Source organism: Channa argus, chromosome 3 (assembly GCF_033026475.1).
Source record: "Channa argus isolate prfri chromosome 3, Channa argus male v1.0, whole genome shotgun sequence".
In the NCBI taxonomy this organism is placed as follows: domain Eukaryota; kingdom Metazoa; phylum Chordata; class Actinopteri; order Anabantiformes; family Channidae; genus Channa; species Channa argus.
Genome location: NC_090199.1, coordinates 16,144,484 through 16,165,156, shown reverse-complemented (window position 1 = coordinate 16,165,156; position 20,673 = coordinate 16,144,484). Strand labels below are relative to the sequence as shown.

At 40.3% G+C, this 20,673-nt stretch overlaps 2 protein-coding genes across 15 annotated transcripts in view; one reads left to right on the top strand and one right to left on the bottom strand.

The window, feature by feature from the left end:
* si:dkey-92j12.5 (multiple PDZ domain protein) overlaps positions 1–17,733 on the bottom strand; it is a 37,593-nt gene extending 19,860 nt beyond the window's left edge. The window contains exons 1-20 of the mRNA XM_067499288.1: positions 17,304–17,733; positions 16,351–16,445; positions 15,405–15,571; positions 13,993–14,208; positions 13,705–13,773; positions 13,352–13,474; positions 12,784–12,867; positions 11,997–12,104; positions 11,748–11,850; positions 11,493–11,584; positions 10,845–11,058; positions 9,283–9,357; positions 8,582–8,661; positions 8,297–8,443; positions 7,351–7,536; positions 7,054–7,215; positions 6,522–6,731; positions 4,747–4,917; positions 2,827–2,950; positions 629–827 (exon numbers count right to left, since the gene is read on the bottom strand). Coding sequence (XP_067355389.1) covers positions 629–827; positions 2,827–2,950; positions 4,747–4,917; positions 6,522–6,731; positions 7,054–7,215; positions 7,351–7,536; positions 8,297–8,443; positions 8,582–8,661; positions 9,283–9,357; positions 10,845–11,058; positions 11,493–11,584; positions 11,748–11,850; positions 11,997–12,104; positions 12,784–12,867; positions 13,352–13,474; positions 13,705–13,773; positions 13,993–14,208; positions 15,405–15,571; positions 16,351–16,366 — 2,546 coding nt within the window. The 5' untranslated portion in view covers positions 16,367–16,445; positions 17,304–17,733. The remainder of the gene's footprint in view (positions 1–628; positions 828–2,826; positions 2,951–4,746; positions 4,918–6,521; positions 6,732–7,053; positions 7,216–7,350; positions 7,537–8,296; positions 8,444–8,581; positions 8,662–9,282; positions 9,358–10,844; positions 11,059–11,492; positions 11,585–11,747; positions 11,851–11,996; positions 12,105–12,783; positions 12,868–13,351; positions 13,475–13,704; positions 13,774–13,992; positions 14,209–15,404; positions 15,572–16,350; positions 16,446–17,303) is intronic.
* A 602-nt stretch (positions 17,734–18,335) lies between these two features.
* The window catches only part of adgrl3.1 (adhesion G protein-coupled receptor L3.1), a 106,451-nt gene continuing 104,113 nt past the window's right edge, over positions 18,336–20,673 (top strand). For 12 of the 14 annotated variants that reach the window (XM_067497447.1, XM_067497436.1, XM_067497448.1 and 9 more), the window contains exon 1: positions 18,340–19,013. In XM_067497447.1, the coding sequence (XP_067353548.1) occupies positions 18,973–19,013 (41 nt within the window). In that variant the 5' untranslated portion in view covers positions 18,340–18,972. Of the gene's footprint in view, positions 19,014–20,673 lie in introns of all 14 variants that reach the window. The other 2 variants (XM_067497450.1, XM_067497449.1) reach the window with 2 other exon arrangements.

The window sequence follows — 20,673 nt, the reverse complement described above, 5'->3', positions numbered from 1 at the left end:
GACTTAGGATTATTAAGAAGTGCCTCTAAGAACTGTCATAGAAATGTGTGAGCAAAAGGCATTATACAGACTTAATAGTATAACACAGTATTTTACAATATTTCTGATACAGTAATGGCAATAATCATGACAATAGTATAATTCAACAAAATAATTTTGGTTGAAAGCCACATTAGTATATAGTCTTTAGAGCCAAGCAAACTCAATTAGTGTAATAAGCCTGGACATAATCAAATACTTAACAAAATAATCCAATTAAGTATCTAAAGAATAAAATATAGATGAAATATATCTTTGACAGCAGGTCTATTTTTCAATCATTCACCTCAGTCCACCCCTTGTCGACAGTTTGGATTGGCATCATGTCTCCTGGCTCAGCCTTTCACCATTATTCTATTTTTACACTCATGCGAGAGGCCCACATTATGGCCCATTTTCACACTTATCACCATGTATCACAATATTATGAAATTGTTATCACAGGATTATCAAAACATGGACGATATGATGTGTCGTAGCCCTATATTGTGAGCTACACTGTGATGTAATAAGCATCAGGCTCCTATTTCAGTGCAGAATGGAGTTTTCTGCACATTGTATTGCAGTTGGACAGCGACTAGCTCCTCACCTCATCTCTGGCCCTAGCACAGAGTGTCTGCGGAGCATAGCCCTGGACTTGGCGTTGGTCAGGTTGGAAGTAGGTTCTCCGTTGATGGCCAAGATGTTGTCACCCACCCCTAGCCTCCCATCCTGGCTAACAGAGCCCCCTTGGACCACACTGCGAACCAGTATGCCTGAGCCGTCCTTGATAGCACTCACCGACATCCCTGCCAACACGTACACATGTGACGACACACACACACACACACACACACACACACACACACACAGGTGAGTAGAGGGTTGGCTAAGACTGCTTTGAATAGATGCCAGACAGACAGACAGTCGCCCAAACAAACACCTGACAGTAGTATAATCAGCATAATCATGACAGACACTAGGCAGATTAACACACAAACATGGCTACACATGCTTGACATTTACACAGCTTCCTCCTTCACAGTCACACTCACATAAAGGTGCACAAACAAAATCACACACACTCACACCCAAACAGGGCAGAGGGCACAGGTGACTAGTCACATGGCAGTCACACAAACACTCGACTTTGGCATTATCAAACTGGACACTAGGAAGATTACACAAATGCTTCATTAATGCAAACAGGCAGAAGCAGGTAAATCAGGCATCACACACATACATGCACACTTCATGCATACGCATACACACTGCAGGGAGGGAAGGCTACAACAAATTGGGCAGTCCGATCTATGGTGCTCACATGCTATGTAGCCATCTAATGCACATGACTATGCACATCCACAACACTATGGTCGTACATAATTTTAGGTTGGTCAAAGAAATGACTTTGTGCTTATTTTTGAACAAAAATATTTATTTTTATTTCTTTTTTAGTATCACATTTAAATTACAATACAATCATAGTGCCTGGAATACAATTAAGTGGAGACACAGCTACTGACGTTGACACGACAAACAGAAGACACATTTCAAACAATTTAGAGGACGTTGGTTGTTGAACGTCTCAACAGCCAAATGTGCTTAAATATTATAATAAAGCATCAAAATATAATTCCATCTATTTTAAATTCTGATAATATTCAGGATAAATATTCAACATGACAATTTCTATTTGTTTCAAGCTCAACAAAACTTTTTAGCATATCATAAACCTACTAGGACAGTGGATTTACACCATTTAATATAAAGCAAAGACATCTAAGTAGGCTGCTTATATTGATGTTTTTAGACAAGCAAGGCAAAAAAACCCCTCATTTTATTCCATCAAACCTTTTCTTTTGACAACTCGCTGTGAAAGTTGTACAGTTCTTGTAGTACAAACCAACTGTTCACTGTACATACATTTCTCATATTAAAAACTGGGCATAAGTTGTAGTTATTTTTCAATAGAACTGTACATGGCACGTAATAACTGGAAGAAAGTGAAGTAGTACAATAATTGTACAGTAACACTTTTGCTCATATAAAATCTCCCACAAACAAGCCTTACAGATACAGATGGTAACTGCCCACGTGGAAGTCTTTGCTTCAAATTCAAATATATTTAAATTTACAAAATCATAACACACAAAGTCTGTAAACCCTCTCCATTTAGATTTTCAGTAGAGGGAACTACAATATTTTAAACACATGAAAACCAAACAATGCAGTGACACACTGTAGGTTCTCACCTTGATTTTCACTACCTATGAAAATTTGCATAATTATAAACTTTCAAACACACACATACGCGGATTGTGTTGCCTTAGAGCCCGTTTTCAGAATAAAAACGAGTTTGTTTTCTTATGCTTTGCATAGAACCCTTAGTTAAAAGCACAGGAGCATCTTAAACCCTGTTGTTTGCCCACTGCCATGTCTGAATATCCAAACACTAGACTTCTCTTAGGGCAGTAAAAACAATGTACTTTCAACAGTGGAGTATAAAAACAAGTGCATTTACATCAACATTTAAATGAATATAAACTATTTTGTTTCAACATCACTCCTTTATATTATTTTCCATTATTTTGACCATTCATGCATCTCCTTGCTAGCCTCTTAGAAATACGTAAAGACAGTCCACACACAGTAATCATCTCCACCCTCAGGTATGAAGGAGCACACCAATTCACCACTCATCTTGAGGGCAGTCTTCATCACCACCGCCCATTAGCGTCATTATCGCCATGCCAGCGACGTACACACACCACGACACCATTACCATTAGAAAGACAGAGAACATACCAAGGCTACGGTTGCCCCTGACAACAGTGATGGTCCTCTCAAAGCTGGTGCGGGGGGGCAGAGGTGGGGCCTGCGGCCTATCACCATCTTCCATATTGCCGAAACGATTACGCAGCTTGTTATCCTAAGAGGGACAACAGAGCACATGCATGAGTAGAAGCTGACCAATACATATTAAACAAGACTCAAAATTTTCAGTCATACTATTTAGGTATTTTGGTGAAAACTCATTATATTAGAAATGTCATTAGTTTTGCAAATACTGTGTCAAAAACCACAGTATTGGACAATTTGAAATTTTGATGATACACTGCATAAAAGACTGGAGAATCAAATGCATTACAGTTGATCCTCTGGGGACCAAGAATATCTGTACCCAGTTTTATGTAAATCTCGTAAATTTTCCATTGCGATTAGACTCAGTGTTGACTAACTATAGCTGCTAAGTCAATTTTATACTCTAGGGCCCAAGAATGTCTTGAATTAGTTTCATGACAATCCGTCCATTAGTTGAAAACAGTTGAGATTAAGTTTACACTTAATCACAAATGTTAATCTCTTATTGGAACTACATCAGAATTTAGAGGATTACCAAAATAACAAAGATTCAGTCCTTGAGTTTAGTACAAAATGTTTGCACTAAACTCACTTGAATGTAATCAATCCATTATTTGTTTAGGTTGAAGTGAAAAAAGTCAAGAATGGTCTCTGTTAAATATATAAGAACTGTGTAGGAGCAGCAATAATGGACAACTACAGATGTCCCATAGGGTTTACTACTGCTACTACTTTGACTTTTAGAAAAGTAATTTATATAGTTTAAAATAACTTGACACTGGAGTCCAAAACTACTACTGTACATCACGCCTGGTGTGACACAAAAATTATTTCAAGCAACTATTAACTCTCCAGGGTGAAGGCCTTTGGAGTAATTCTGAGATGTATGACACGCAGAAAGCTATACCCCCCACCCCCTAGGCATCTTAAAAAGAAAAAGGGCAGTGAGGAGATGTTCTTTGAACTTTCACAGAAACTACAAGCAGCACTGAAGTTCTAACGCTTCCTTTGCAACAAGCCTGTATTTGATGAGAACACTGACACTTGCTGCTCTGAGTCTGTGTGTGTGTATGTGTGCGCGTGTGTGTGTGTGTGTGTGTGTGTGTGTGTGTGTGTAAGCATACAGTAGGGTAGAACTGTATGTCCTTCTACAATAGCAGTTGCCAATGTCGTGCAAGCATTAAGCACTTCATTGAAAATAAATTGTTGGTAATTAAGAAAGAAGCAAGTACAAAAGGCTGCCTCAATGGGATTGAGCTGCAGCCACAATGGAGGAACAAGTCTTTGACACTGAACACTTTCTCTGTACCTAACCTAGTGATACTGATACAGCCAGCTCTGAGCTCCCCGCTGTAGAACATGAACAGAGAGAACAGACACTCTGAGCAGCTAAAATGGTTACCCACAGATCTGAGGTTCTCATAGTAAGAAGCAATGCTTCCTTTACAATGGACTGCAATGTTGAGATATTGAGACTGTTGCAGAGTTAGAGTAACTATAGTTATCGCATAGATGCTTCCTTCTGAGCCTACAGCATCGAGCAAATATTCACTTATAGGAATCCTGTTAGATGCAATATTATACAACAATTATACAACAAGATTTTGACAATAGCAAATCTATTCCTTCCAGATCTACTTTCTGCACACACTAAACACAAAACTGGAGCTGTGAAAAAAAAAGAAAAGAAGAGCATTATTTGTCCATTCTTTAGGCTGTTTTAAACAATTCTTCTTTAAACTTGTTAGACAATTCATATGTTGGTGTTGTATTGTTTATCTATCAACAAAAGCTTTGCACATGTACCGAAATATATATTTGTGAATTTTTGACTAATGCTAATTGGTTTACAATGTAACATACCGTTGTAGTGTAACAAGGGTGGATGAAGCTGTTGTCATCAGAGTTGCAACTGTTGGTGTTAGCATCAGCTGCCTCAGCTAACAGGCTGACATGAGTGTGGCTGTCATTGTCATCACATGAAGCACGAGTGCTCCTCTCGGAGATGGGCGTTAAGCCACCGCACAGTTCCAGCTGGAAAATACAAAAATTCTAATTACAGAGTTTGGAAAAAATGTCTGTGAGCTTAAAAAGTGAGTAAATTCAAATGAAAGCTAAAGTGTGTGACTGTAAATTAGACACCCTCTGTTCCTCCTCCCTGCTCTCCCCATCTGTAGTGTGGTCGAGCATTGTGTTCATCTCTCAGCTGCATTAAAAATTCAGGGGGCCTGTAACTGGATTCTCCGTTCCTTGTTACTAAGCCAACATCCAAAACAAAAAGGAGAAAAAATACTGTTCTCTCAAGAAAAAAAAAACATACATTTACATAAGTATCTTGCATATCAGTGGAAATATTCATAGTTTTTTTAAATTATTTAATGTTAGTTTGATAAAAATTTCATGAAGTTGGAAAAAAGGAAAAAAATTAAGTATGCTTTGGAATATATGGGTTGCATGTACTGTATGTTGCAGCCCAAGATAGTGACTGCATTTCAGAACACATTTTTTTGCATGAAAAGACATGGGATAAATGGAATGTTAAATATGATCATAGATTTTCCTTTTGATTCGGGAATATATACAGGATTTTGATAAAGTGTTAAATTTGCTATGTCAGCCAAAAGCAAACATTATTTTTTTATGAGTTTTATGTAAATGTATGTATACATCTATGTTTTATGAATATTTATGACTCCAAAACAAAATGTACACATCTCACATATATTGAAATATTCACTGTTTAAAATAAAATCAAGAGGTAAATGGTCTGCACCTACTGTATATAACTCTTATCAGTATCAAAAGCACTTCACACTGATTCTCAGTCACCCATTTTCATTCCCAATTACACACACCAATGGGGGAGCTGCTATTCAGCTGGCCTTCACTCACTCTGAGCAACTAATTTGAGGTTCATTGTCTTCCTCAAGGACACTTCGACGTGTAACATAAGGCGCTGTAAATCGAACCAACAACACCGAGATTGGCGGATGGCTGCTCTACCTGCTGGCCCATAGCCACCTCAAGTGAGACCATTTAAAATCAAGGGGTGTCCTGGTACTTTAGAGGTTAAGACAAAAACCCCATTTTGAGCTGTGATGTTCTCAGATTGCATTCAGTCGTCCAGAATATGTTTTATATCCCATTACCTTTTATTCACACTATAAATCACATAATTTATCATAATGCACTGCACAGAATCCATAGGTTTATTAGTGTATTACAGAGTAGTGAATACTCAGACGTACTGTGTGTTTAGTTATGTAAGTATTTACACACTGTGGTGTGTACACTGAAATAAGAGATGGGTTTGTGAGTGATAAGTTTTGGTATAATAATCTCTGGATTGACCTACACATTTTCAATCAGTACGCTAAGTTGTCTTGATGTTGCTGGTGCATCCGGTGCGTTGTACTCAGTTTTGAGCTGCTTGTGTACGTAAGTACGTAATACAGTAGAAACTTTAAAGTATGCATAAACTGCATAAAGGTGTATATGCATGGATTGTATCATTTTGCTTTGCTGTTTTGTTTATTTTCATTTGAACGAAAGAGTGAATTAAATTGATCAATCCACAGCATAAAATGCCCCCAAATCATTTTTAAATAAAATACTTTAATTTAAATATCTTCACATACCGGCAGAGGTTTGGCAACACCAATGCGAACCAGGCCATAGCCGGTGGACTTAAGTATGTGAACAGCATAATCCAGGCTAGAGCCTTCCAGGTCAGTTTCATTAACAAACATGAGTCGGTCACCAGGTAGCAGGCTGCCATCTCGATCTGCTACACCTCCTGGTACCAAGGACCGGATTACTAGAACTGTTTTAGTGGCATCTTCTGGATCCTAGGATGGAGAGGATAGTTTACTGAAGATATTATGGAAAGTTTTAGATAATATATATATAAATATAATAATAATAATGAATATTATTATTGTTATTATTATTAGTTTTATTATTAGTTTTATTATTAGTATTATTACTAGTATTATTAATCCAGCCTTAATGGCTTAGCACACAAATATATAAAATACAACAATTCTCCCTGTAGAATACATAACTCTACATTTCTGTATCCTACCTATTCAACTCGACACTGATATTCTTAGACTGCAGTCTATTACCATCTGTTCTATTTGTGGAAGGACTCAGGGGCATGTCTCTGACCTGGTAGTCCAGGATACTGAAGCCCAGTCCTGACTCTCCTTTCTCCAGCTCGACCACCTGAGCCTCTCTTTCCCACATGGCCAGAGGAGGTGACATGGGGGGCACACCACGCTTCGTGATGTCCTCAACTGTAGGACAGGGAATGACACAGCCCTGGTCCAACTGGGACAAGCAGAGAGAAGAGACAAGACACAGAAAATGAGAGTTATATATAGTAAGAGAGAAGAGCTTAGTGGTCAGTGGGTGTAAAAATCTAATGCGCTTTATATTTTTAAAGATAAAGTAATTCTTTATTACTTTGTCATTGAACTCAGCCAGCAGCTCTTTGAGGGTGAGACATGCATCATCGTCATCTTCCTCATCACTGTCAGGAACTGAAGGGGGTACAATACGAGAGCACACCAGGCACGCACATGTTGGCAGCTCCTTTAGAATATTGACTACCTCCTTATGTGTTTCTCCAATGAGAGGCATCCCATTCACCTGCCAGGCAGATAATTATACAAACATTCAGTCAACATATACAATTCTTGGTAAGGCTTGGATCCCATGTCATATGTGTGATAAAATGAATACGATCTGTCTAAAACTCTAGTATGTCCATGACTAAATCTGTCAATAAATGTGAATTTTATTTTTTGATGTTTCAGAGGAGCAATTAGTGGCATCAAGTCCAAGCAACTCAGTGAAAACCAGAAGAGGTGCCTAAACTCAGTGAGATATATTTAAAAACAGAGATAAACAACGGTTTTGTTAGGCTAATGTGCTCTGAGGGACATCATCGGGTTGAGGCATGAGACAGATGCTGGCTTACTCAAAGGCAGAATAGATTAGAGCTAGTTTGCAATGTTTTCTATATGGCATACTAAGCTACTGTAAATTGTCTAAGATCATCAGACTGCTTGTCATGATCAGTGATACATGTGGGTGCATGAACTTGCCCAGTGGAGGGGGTGGAGGGCAAGCTCTCTCCCTATAGTACAGGCAGAAATGCACAGAGGCAACGATACGTATTCACAACCACCTCCTTATGACTGTTTTTGCTGCCTTCAGGGAAAAAGTTGCATACTGTACTTGAAAGTGTGTTGTGTTCATTGAAAAGTACCACCCAAAGCAGTAAACTGTGTTGTATAGTTTAAGTATAAACCTTAATATGAGTTTTTTTGTTAGTCATCAATTTATATTTCACAGACGTGGCAAAATAATGAGTCCCACACAGATGATAACCATGATAATCAGTCACCTCCAATATCTGGTCTCCGGTGAAGATCTTGCCACTTTGACCAACCGGTCCTTCGGGTAAGACAGAGCACAAATAGTGATGTCCTGCCCGAGCCTCGAGACTGATGCCAAGACCACTTGTCTCACTGAAACGCTCCAGCTGACACACCTGAAAGAGTAGTATGAAAGTAGAGCTTTTGGGCTTTTAAAAAAGAAAAATAATTTACATATGTGCAAAGTAATATTTTTAACAGAGTTTTTAAATTAAATGTTAAATTAAATGCTTAACTTCATTACAGATACGTACAATAACTTCATATCGAGGTCCAACTGCATGTTGCCACCTCTTCCTCAGGTCTTCCTCTTCAGCTGGTGTCAGTTTCACACCTGTTAAATGTGCACAAACACTAAGGCAATTACCCTCATCTCTCTCTCACACACATAAACACACACACATGTCCCAGTTCACAGTCCGTAGCCCTAGATGACTGAATCAATACAAAATAGGATCCTATATAAAACAAAACATCAAAACAACTATTTTATAGAGAGAAGACAACATAATTTTCCTTGTGGTAAAGCAGGATGTTGACACAACCACTCACACAGGCTGCACACACACACACACACACACATTCACGCACACTCCAACCACACATGCATGCATACTGACACCCACCGTCTTATGATTTCTTGGCAAACTAATGTTTTCGTTCATCTATTAAAGCCTCACAGCAATCAGGGTTTATTTGACTGCGCTCTCTAATCAAGCCCAAAAATCCATGTCTAAATAAAGTCATATATGCAGGTGGGGTGAGAGACAGATCATCTGGACTGAGCTGAATGAGTTGGATAAACATATGACTGCACAGCACTATAAATAGAGTCCCAGCAAAGAGCATGCCTTCGCTGCCACATAGTTGTTTCCCTGAGCCCAATCAGCAAATCAGACCCATGATCCCATGATCCACTTTCAAACTGCAGTGCAGTACGGAAGGGGGAGCTTACCGTTTCTAGAATCATGTCGGGGGTGTCTATTGGCATACGCTGCTCGCCGGGAGATTTCACGCAGTGAGCAAATTCCTGAAACATGGGGGAACACACGTTTAAGGGACACATAGAAGGATCCCAAAACATGCACAGCAACCTATTAGAGCAATCACACCATGCAAGTTCATCATCAGCTAAATGAAGCTGTGTTTTAGTCTTAGTAGAGCTGTGACTTTTTTTTATTGCCCTCGATTCATTGTGATAATTCCCCTCCATGATAAAGAATTGCCATATTCCAGATGAGAATAAAGCTGCACGATGACATGTTTGTATCTGCACTGAAATGTGGTCATCGCACACGAGCCCCATCATACACAAACACAAAAAACACACTAGAGGTTGAGCTTGCACAGTGGAGAAGTTTGAGGAAGAGTTCATTTTAACAGAAGAGCTTCCCCTGTAATTTGCAAATGGTTTGGCAGCAAATCAGATGCGATAATTGATGTGCATGATTTACAAGTCGTGTCAGAAACCCCTAACGAACAAATGGTGGAAAACATGAATCGAATGTGTTTCACCACATTAGGCACAGCCACCAATATAAGTAGGTCAAGGCAGAGGTAAAAGCAACAACGGTAACAAATTCCTTTAATTCAGGAGGGTTTTGTTTTCTGGTGGTTCTCCCTAATTTAAATGAAATAAACACTGGCACAAACTGACAGTAGTGATGGCATTTTGCTGAGCCAAGCTCACGATGCCAATCTAAAGTGTTGACCAGGATTCAGGAAAAAAAGTACAAATCTAATCTAGACACAATATGTTGTGAAGGAATTAATTTTGTCATATTTTTATTTACTAAATTCGTTAAGCTTATTATTCGATGATGATCAGGTTAATTTTTTTAATCATTGTACACCTCAAGGCTGTACGCTATGAATTGTGCTCAAAAAGATACTGTTGAATATAGAGATGTGTATGACTAATCGATTCAAATAACTTGGAGTAACTGAATACTATGCACTAATAATACAAAAACCTCAATGTTCTTTTTTGAGACATTAATTTTTTAACATCTTAGAGAAGCGAACACTGTTCCCCTGTATGTTACGCATAAAGCGCATGGGCAGTCAGGCAATAGTCAGCAGCAGAATAAGCAAAATAAAGTGAAGTGTGGTGTTGTTTACGCAGTTGGACAACAACTGCGTAACTGAGCACTCATTATGATGGATGAAGCTGTTTTTCCATTGTTCTATCAGCAGGATTTATTTCATTATTTGAATAATCGACTTTAAATACCTTGATTACTAGACTTTGGAATCAAATTCTAATGCGCACCCCTAGTTGAATAAAATTTGAATATAATGGTACTTTTTAAAATACCGTCTTCTGCGTCGGTATCTCAAAGATATTAATTAAGATTATAAAACATTGTCACATTGTTTTAAGACTACCCTCCCTTACAGCTTAGTTTGAACAGATATGGAATATTTAATTTTGTAATTATTTAACCGGATTACTTAAAAGCTGATCCCCTTGTGATACAGCATGTCCAACATGTTCCCTCTCCCAACATCAGGCACCTGTCTCTTGAATCTTGTTAAGGCGCACTCTGTATGGATTGCCCTCGTGGAAGCTGTGGGAGTGTCGAAGGGGTTGCAGGGGAGGAACCGGTGGCAGGATGTGACTCAGACGGACGCCCTTTCTCAGCAGCCTCAGTCTGACCACGGTGCCTGTTCTCCTCAGCACCTCCATGGCTCTCTGCTCACTGCAGCCCTGCAGACTCACTCCATCAACCTGAGAGACAAGAGATGTACACAAAGAGTAAAGAAACGAGACATGATGAAGCTGCTTGGATGATACTACAGCAAAGTGTTTCGTGATTAGATTTATTGATGTATGGCAAGTGCTGATGAAATAAATGGGAAAGTAAAAGAAATCAATAGTAATAAAAAATAAAATAGAGAGAGCAAGATGGAGAAAATAGGTAAAAAACAAGCAATGATGAAGAGGTAGACAGGGTAAAAGTAAAACTAGAAGAATTCTCCTTCATCAGCTAAAACAGACCCTAATTGGTTTGTATGGAACTACTAAAAGTTGCATACTGTGCAGAATTCAACATGCTGAAATCGTTAAGATTCAGCCGAGAATATATTTAAGACAACAAGATATTTGTCTTTAGCAAGCACAGTTTAAACAAAAAGCCATCTGTTGTTTTTAGTGCGACTCACAGATAGAACGATGTCTCCAATGTGAATGCGTCCATCTTGATCGACAGTGCTTCCCTTTACTATGCTCTTCACTATCACTCCGGCACTGTAGACTGAGAAGACAAAACCTTTTGTAAATAGAGCTCTAAACTCATAGCAATATCAATTATCACCAATTATGTCTCGTATTAAGGAGATAATAAGCATGATTATATTATTTTCCTAATTTTTTTAACATAGTTTTAAATAATGCTAATACTTCACAGATTTTGTTACCTGAGTTCAGATCTCCTATGTAGCTAGAAATGGTGAATCCCAAACCCCGGCTGTTTTTAGTGAACTGCACAATGAACTCATAGTCATCATTCAAGTCATTGAGCTGAAACAGAGCACAGAAAGAATAGTCCTCTTTTGGGTTTACAGAATACTGTGTGACAGATTTGTTGTCACTAATGAGTCAATCGTTTTTTATGAAAAGTTCGCCTCATTAGACACACACATACACTTAAACACAATTTCACATACCTTGGCATCCAAGCTGTCCTGGTTGATGACAGGAGAGGACAAGTGGTTGTCCTTTGTAAGATCCCTGGCAATAAGTAGTTTCACCTTGCTACCAGCATTTCGCAACACCTGGACCAGTAAGTCATTTGTGAAAAGATGAAAAGTGATGTGTGTGACAATGAATTATAATAAAAAATAAAAATAAAAATAAAATCTGTTATGAAGTAGGCATTCTGGAAAGTCAGTATGGCATACAATGGGTTAGACCACTTGATCCATAGAAAAGCTTAGGGAAGTGACTGTATGGTGCTTGGACAAGCATGTGGATAGATTATCCACACATGATATTTTCTAACTAGACTTACTCCTTGAATTCTTTTCTTTAGCACAACCAGAAACATGTTTATGAATATGTTTAATTAGACGTCTGATAAGGCAAAAATCTAACTTCCGGACTCACATCCAAGTACTGCCTCCTGAGGCTAGAGAGCAAAAAATACCCACTGGAAGCTGTTGCAGTGACACTTGCAGTTGCTGTTTTTCTGCCAATGGGCAGAAGGGGAACTATAAGCCTATTCATTCGTTCATTCATTCAAACAAACTGGTGGAGATTTTTGCATTATTGAAAAGACTCTGGAGGATGAAGAGTAGCTGTTAAGGTGTGTATGTCTTTTCTGAGTTTCTCTGTGGAATGAAATGGAAATGTCACCAATAAGTGGACGAGAGAGTCCCGAATGGCTGGGCTTGAAGAGAGTCACAGTGGGAAGAAAAAACACTGTGTAAATTGTCTCTACAAATGCTACCTCACCTGTGCCACTTGCTCGCTGTTCATGCCGGCAAGATCTGTATCCCCGATGCGCAGTATTTGATCACCGCTACGCAAACGCTTATCCTGGAAATAATCATAATAAGCATCATCAAAAACCTCAACTAAGTTCAGCATCAAGATTCACTGTTTTATTAAAGATTTCTTTCATGAAATAAAGAAATATCTGGTCATTCTGGATAACACACTTAGGCATTCTTGTTGAGAGTTAGATGAGAAAAATTATAGCACTCTGTTCATTAAACATGGAATTGCAGCCTATAGATAACAGTTCGCTTAGTTTATGAGTTTCCTGTCTAAGTCCCTTAGTTACTGTAGAGCCACACAACACGTTTCCTCCTACTTTAAGTCTAATGGCTAAGCTGACTCCTGGGTGTAGTTGTACATATAAAAAACATATATGACAGTAGTACTGCTCTTATTTTATTTTATTTATTTTATATCTCGTGGCATAAATTTGATAAAAAAATTGTGAACGAAAAGACTTAAAAAATGTCGAACTATCCCTTTATTTAAAATGCAGCTCTTTGATTAGCTGAATTGACATTACCCGTCCAGCTGCTCCTCCAGGAAGGATGGTCTTGACCATGACTCCAGTGCTCCGCCCTCCTATTATCCCAAAGCCAAGCCCCTTTCCATCATTGTTCAGCTCTATCATCTCCACATGACGCCTCTGGCATGGCAGATGTTAGACCAAGATGGAGTTAAACAGAGAGGAGGGGGGAGCAAAGCTATTCTAATTAAACTTGTGAAAAACAAGTGAAAGTGAATTAACGGGTTAAAGCGCTAAATGTGTCGGATTCCATTGTTTATCTGGTTCCACTAACACGCGTACACACACACACACACACACACACACACATTTAGGTCTACAGTAACACCTCACATGTAAGATTACTTTACCTCATGGGCAATAGCAGACAGGTTTCTCCCCATCGACATTGTGCGACAGATTCGAGGAGGAGTGCAATACTAAAAAATAAATGTCACGTGTAAAACAAAAGCAAACCTGAAATGACATCAAGTTAGCTGAGCAGCCTCATACAGCTGAATCCCTCAAAGAAAGTGATATCCTAAAGCTTAATAATGTAAAATAATATTCTCAAGTGTGTCATTTTACAATTGAAAGAAAAAAGGTTGTAGCATTGCAATATTATATTTCATTTATGATGGATATTTTACATAGTGTACCTGTGATTCAGTATGAATGCAGTTGTCTGAGTAGATGTCTGACAAGGACAGATCCTGCGAGCCCCCAGAACAGACACTGCCATCCCTGGCAGTGCTGGGCCTTTGGTTTTCCATGGCCCATGTGTAGGAGTCACTGTGACTTAGTCCCTTCAGGCCCATACTCATTCCCAAACATGGGCCACAATTCATGGACACAGATTTTGAAACGCCCTTCCTCTGGTGGCATAACAAATACATGGGAAGAAAGGCATGAAAGTGTAAAGTGCAAGAAAGAGCGATGAATTGGATTGGACAGGGAGAGACGTAATTGACAAATGAGAGAAGGATTGAAGGGCACAAGGGGAGGGAGAAAGAAAGATTGTGGGGAAAATGAGCAAGAGGCATAAAGAGATGGGGAAAGGGATTGTTAGAGAGGTGGACACATTAAGTGAAGTAAGGAGATATGGAGACAGAGGAATTGGATAAGGGAGAGATAGTGATGGAGGGAAATAGAAAGGACAAAGAAGTTGGCAAAGGAGGACATTGTGAGACAATGAAGAAAGATGTGTGATAGAGCGGGGAGGGGGAGTTAATGTGTGTCAGCCACAAGAAAAAAAAATTACAGAGAGCCAGGTTTTAAAATGGAACAGAGAGAGAAAAGTTAGGAGAGCAGGGACACTAGGATCTTAGATCAAGGCTTCTATTTAACACCATACAACCACAAAACTGTCCTCATTTGGTCTTTTAGGTTTCCTGTTTCAGTGTCTAAAGGTTCAGTAGATGCTCATTTCTAATCTGTAAGCTATTCTACTCTATGCTGTGTTGGAACCTGTTGAAAAAGCAGCAGATGAAAAGAACACCATCAAAATAGTATTAATATGCATAACCTATATGTTTTTATACTTCCACTAGTACGAACTGTTTCTGAATATAAATCCGGCAACTTTTGACACACACCAGTGCCGTGTTTCCTGGAATGCTGAGATGCTAAATGGCTACAGCATCATGCTTCGACGTTAATGTAATAAAGCTTGTGTGTGTAGTCTGCAGGGCTTATAAGGTTAGCCTATTACAGCACGCCACAAAAGGCAATTACCAAGCCATGATGCTTACCCCTGACCAATAAGTGTAATGCTTTGATGGTGTCCTACACAAAAACATGTGCAATGTGCTATGAACCACATCTAACACATACAAACTTAAAACTTATGACAAATGACTTCGGCAAACTCCTTGACATGATATATAACCATTTCTTCCTTCCTCTCTCTCCCTCCCTCTCTCTCTTTCTTGGGGCTTTAGTCGTAAGCTTAGGTAAGCTGATTACTCATCCAGTTTGGTTCCTGCATTCAGTATTTTGGGAATGATTCCGGCTCCTTTGCCACCATTCAATATACACCAAACGCCCCCACACACTCATGCTCACTCTGTACCTTCACCGGCGGCTTCCACTGAGCTTGCTGTAAGCTGAGTATATGATGGAACAGGGGGCTTTGCAGGACAGTCTTTAGGAGCGAGAGCTTCTCTTGTGTGGGGGCCTCTCCTCTCTCTTTCAGTTTGGCTTGCAGTCTCTCGACAGCCTCCAAGGCACACTGCGTATCTGTGGAGAAATTGTATGTGTAGATATTTTGTGTCATTCAGGAACAGGCCTTCTCCTGTTAGTTTCAGCAATAGTTTTTCATATCAGCTACAAGAGACCTTGACATAAGTATAGACTTTTGATAAAAAGCTAATAACAAAAAGTTAATAGGTAAGAAATTGTGTTTGAATCACATCCTCTGTCAGCACTGATCCACTTTGTGACAACTCCTAAAAATATTTGTCTTTTGGAGGTTTGAGTGGACAGAACCTGACAGCCTGAACCCTGGCTGCTATGAGTCGTTCCATTTCCAAAGTGTTTCAAATGCTGTGTCACATTCCTTCCTTCTTAAGTTGCGCGAAAAAATATTACATTTCAAACTGTAAATTTTAATTTACTTGTGACCAAACTCCTAATCCAGAAACATGAATATACAGCACTAAAGCATGGTGCCTCCTTTCTGCAACACTGAAAACCAAAAGTAAAAAGCTCAAGTGCCGTGTCAGGTCATATTGCCCTTGTTTATTTAGTGAAGCCGCAGCTAATGAGCACAAGCCACAGTTGCAGTAATTGTATATGGCATAAGGTTAAGGCCCTGTAAACTCTTTACTGCAAAGTTTTGACTACCGACCAGACTGTGAGTCCTCTGCCACCTGCACACATAACCATTGCCTCCTGTGTGGCTGTTGCAGCCGTGTCTGACACCTTAATTGTAAGCCTCTGTCGTAGGCAGTGGTGGGGACTCTTAGTGAGGTTAAACAATGTTCCACAGTCTATCTGCAGACAATGAAGACACTTACCCATGATTTCCATCATACCCTGACAGATTGCTCAGATGAATTGTTGTTTTGTGACTTCTTGTCTTAGTTAGATGTCATTCTTCACTGTTTGGCAACTGCAAAACAAATAACATAAAAATAAAACATTTAAAAACAAAATAATGTTTTGTGCTTTAACAAAGCCTTGACCAGACATACAATATAGAATATGTTCATTTCTGTGACCAAGTATTTTTGCAAGTTGACGGTATGTTTGTGGCATAAAAATGCCAGAGTGAGGTTTCTCCACTTTTTGTACCACACTTTATTACAACTGTGGCAGAAAAAACGTGAAGGCTACAACTAGTCTCTCCCTCCTCCTGTGCAAACAATTTATGTCTGTCTGTCTGTCTATTGTACATCTGTTCAGCAGCATGTATCATTTTACCTCGACATCCACTCTTCCAGGGCCTGTTTGAAATCACCTTGCTTGTCAACTAATGCTCTTTAGCAGGATTTAAATCTTCTCCAAAAGGCTTTATCAGCCAGTGACGGTAATTAACAGCGACACATGGCCTCCCGACCATTTTGACTTGAGGGGGGGAAGCCTGTATAGCTTCAAAGGATGATACCAATGACGTGATTTGATTTGCAAAAAGATGGTCTGGAAATGACAACGCCTCATTTGAAATTTAATTAGAGATCATTGACAGGCACGATGGGTCTAACAGCAGGCCCGCTCGTGTGCCCTTCACAGCATCCTAATGAATTCCATATCGTTGACCTGTTGATAGAAAGGCGATACTGACTTCTTAAGATTAAATAAATCTGAAATATATGCAGTGATTCCTCAGGCCCATTATCATCTGATCTGATTTTCAATCTTTAAAACAGTTTCTTTGAACACGATGCGGGCACATTAAACCTATACTGTGACTAACAGATGGACATCATGGACCGAACTGAAAGGCTGGTTGCAGAAAGCATCTTCTCACCTCCATTGCAGCGCCGGTGGACTATCAACAGGTCCCCACTGAGCCTCAACAACAGCACATCCACCAGCCCGCAGGGGAAATGTACCTGTTCCGAATACCAACAATGACACTTTCCTGATGGGACAAGTCATTACAGCTTATTCACAGACGGCAAGATATCAAGAAGCGAGATGAGCGCTTTCTTTTCCAGGCGTTGTGTCCGCGGCTTGAGAGCTCCGTGCAGTGCGCATGTCACCCTCTGATCCTCAGCCACAGAGGGCTCATCCTTAATGAAACTGAACTAGCCTAAGGTAATCCTGTAATGCATTTCAGTGGGGTACTCTGCCCAGACAGTCCCTGCCCCCAATGCCCGGATATGAAAAAATATTTGTGAAACCACTTATGAGCGTAAATTGATACTAAAATGTCAAGTTCAGCACTGTAGATAGAAAAGAAACGCACTCTGATTTTATTTATTTTGATTTATGCGTTTTTCCAATTATCGCTATTTTTATTTAGCCTTCTGATTGGATTTAAAAAAAAATACAATATTTCAATCCAATTGGCCAGAAGACCCCCATCGGGCAAACCGCTTTAGGCTAAACTGTTATAAACCGCCCACCTTTTATTTATGGCTTTCTATTATTCCCACACTGCAAGTCGGTGAGTGGGCTGGTCTAAATGAGGATAGTGATTTCACCTTTATCCTCTTTTTTTAAGCTGAGTATGCGCGACACTGAATGGAGCTATCACTGACAGTGGGCCTAGTCATGTCTAACAACAAACAACAACACTCAGGTGGAGCATCTTAAATTACAATCATATCCAGTGTGTGTTTGTGTGCGGTGTGTGTGTGTGTGTGTGTGTGTGTGTGTGTGTGTGTGTGTGTGGGGGGGGGGACAAATCATCTTTGCTAGGAGTTAAGGTCTTTTCACACGGCAGGTGGAGCCCTAGGTCCAGATATTTGGGAGCCAGATCCAGTGCCATGTTTTCCACCAGACACCCCGCTTCATCTCTCCCTTTTTCTCTCTACGCATCCCCCGGGCAGGAATCATCACCCCCTCCGCAGCCATCCACCCACCCCCCGGCTCCCCGCCCGCCTGCAAAGCAACGCTCCTCTCACCGGGCTTGCGCTTTGATCAACCGAGCATCCACCGCACCTCCAAATTGGTTTGTCATTTCTGACCCCTCTCTGTCTGTGTTGACCACGGTCCTCTGCTCCGCTGCGCTCTGCGCTTGTGGACTTCAGCTGAAGTCAGTAAGAACATAAAGCAAGAACTGGGCTAGATAAAACCAGAGAAAGGAAGGGAGGGCAGAAGGGATACAGACAGACGGACACACAGAGAGAGACGCCTCTGTCCTCCTGCACTCCGCTGGACTTAGTGCATTTTGACGGACGCTATACCTCCTCCCGTGTGAGTGCTGATCGGGATACTAAGCACGCAGCTGCTGGTTTATTAGACCCTCAGCTTTATTTCCAGCATCTGGTTCCGTACAATTTGCCCACGTCGTTTTTATTGTATTTTTATTTTTTGTGCGGCAGCAAGAACTAATCACGGAGTCGGACTCGAGGCACCAATCAGTGACATTATTTATCGACAGGGAAGATATTTTTCTATCCAACATCTGCGGTTTGGGGACTATCTGAAAGAGCGCAGAAAAGGTTATTCCTGACTCCTCTCTGCGCTGGATGTGTATATATGCGCCCATATCGTTGCGACAGGTGATACGGTAAGGATCTGCTCCTTATTTCTTCACAAATGATGTAATTTTTTGCAGACCTCGCTGGCTTTTGGGTGCGTGTCAACATGTTCTGTCACTCTTCTGCACTGAAAGCTATAGACCATGGCAGCGCTGACTTTGGTTCTCACGGATCCCCATGGGAATGTGGCCTGCGATCATTGTACTTAGGGGGCGCGGAAACTGGCTCTAATGGACCAGGGGGTAAAATATAATATAGTTCCTCTGTTTGTAAAGATAATGGTTCGGCAGCTCGGGGCTGGATGGGCGTCGCTAGGATGTGAGATTTCGCTAAGACGAAATAATAAGCAATGATACCTATTACGTCTCCGGCGAATAATCAATGCAATCACATTATCCCATGACGGTTTCTCGGCCAGGGTTTACTCATAATTATTATTCTGTAGCCGCGTGTATCTGCCTCACTGCGGGGCGCAATGACAAATCACTTGCTCTGGCATGATGGATGACAGATAGACTAACTGTTCTCCTCCTCGGGTTTTTCTCCTGTTTTATATGGCTGTCATTTGAGTACACTGGAATGCAGTTAGCCTATTTGGGACAGCGCGGGTTTGTCAGCCGCAGTGCAAAATCCAGAGTAAACCCAGCTACTGTGTGGGAAAATTAGTATCCAGCAGGCCAGTGCGCTCCGTCAATCATGCGGATTCATGAGTGAAAGCTATGTTTTTTTTATTTACAGAAGAGGCGTGCCAGGTTGCAAATGACCTTGATATGCAACCGAAAACTCCTGAAGCCTGCACAGTTCTTCGATCTTGACCTAAATGGAAACAAACAGCCTCCTTTAGATTTGTGTGACCGTAGGTGCACAGTGTAACGAGCAGGATCTGCTTACATAAAGCAAATAGCCACATGGACCAGTCCTTTTTGTGGCTCCGTACTGGCTGTAAACTATATCACAAGTGCTTTGCCTCACAAATAATGTCAGATAGCCTTCAAAGCACCCCTCAACAGTCATTTGCAGTCTGTGTCTGCTTGGCTGGCTGTAGACTGGTCCTTCTGAATCACTTCACTGAGCATCCAAATGGCTCTCAGCAAGGATATTGTGGGCAAAGTCTTTGTGTAGATGTTCAGTATGACATTAAGGGTGGATGTAGGCTCTATAGTTTGGAGTGGTTGACAATATGTTGAGTCATCTGTCAGTGCTGCAGCTAAGAAAAGTGTCTTCAAGGAGCCCACAAATGGGGTGAGGATGGGAGGGGGGATGTAGGAAGTTATCTTTATATGTTTTTGGGCAAAAATTTCCATAGATTTGTTTGACTGCCATTTTGGCAGCATCTGTTAAAACACAGGCCTGGAGTTTATTATGTTTGTGGATAGGATGAATACATCGAAATCATCTGTCATCAGTGCATCTGTTTGTGTCTAAATGATCCTTCAGTCCCATGGTTTGACAATTTGCTTTGATAAGTTAAAGTATGTAGATTTTGAAATTTTTGTATTTTGTCATCCAAAGCCTGTAGTCCTTACAAGTCTTTTGCCTGTTTTAAACATTGGAGACACACAGAGCCTCAGTAGTATTTGTGTTTTCCTGTCCACACTTACAGCAACAACTGTGCATGTTTTTGGTTTGCTTTTCTGACAGGTTCAGATAACCTCTCCAGAGAGAGCCATGGGATGTTTGTCAGCCATC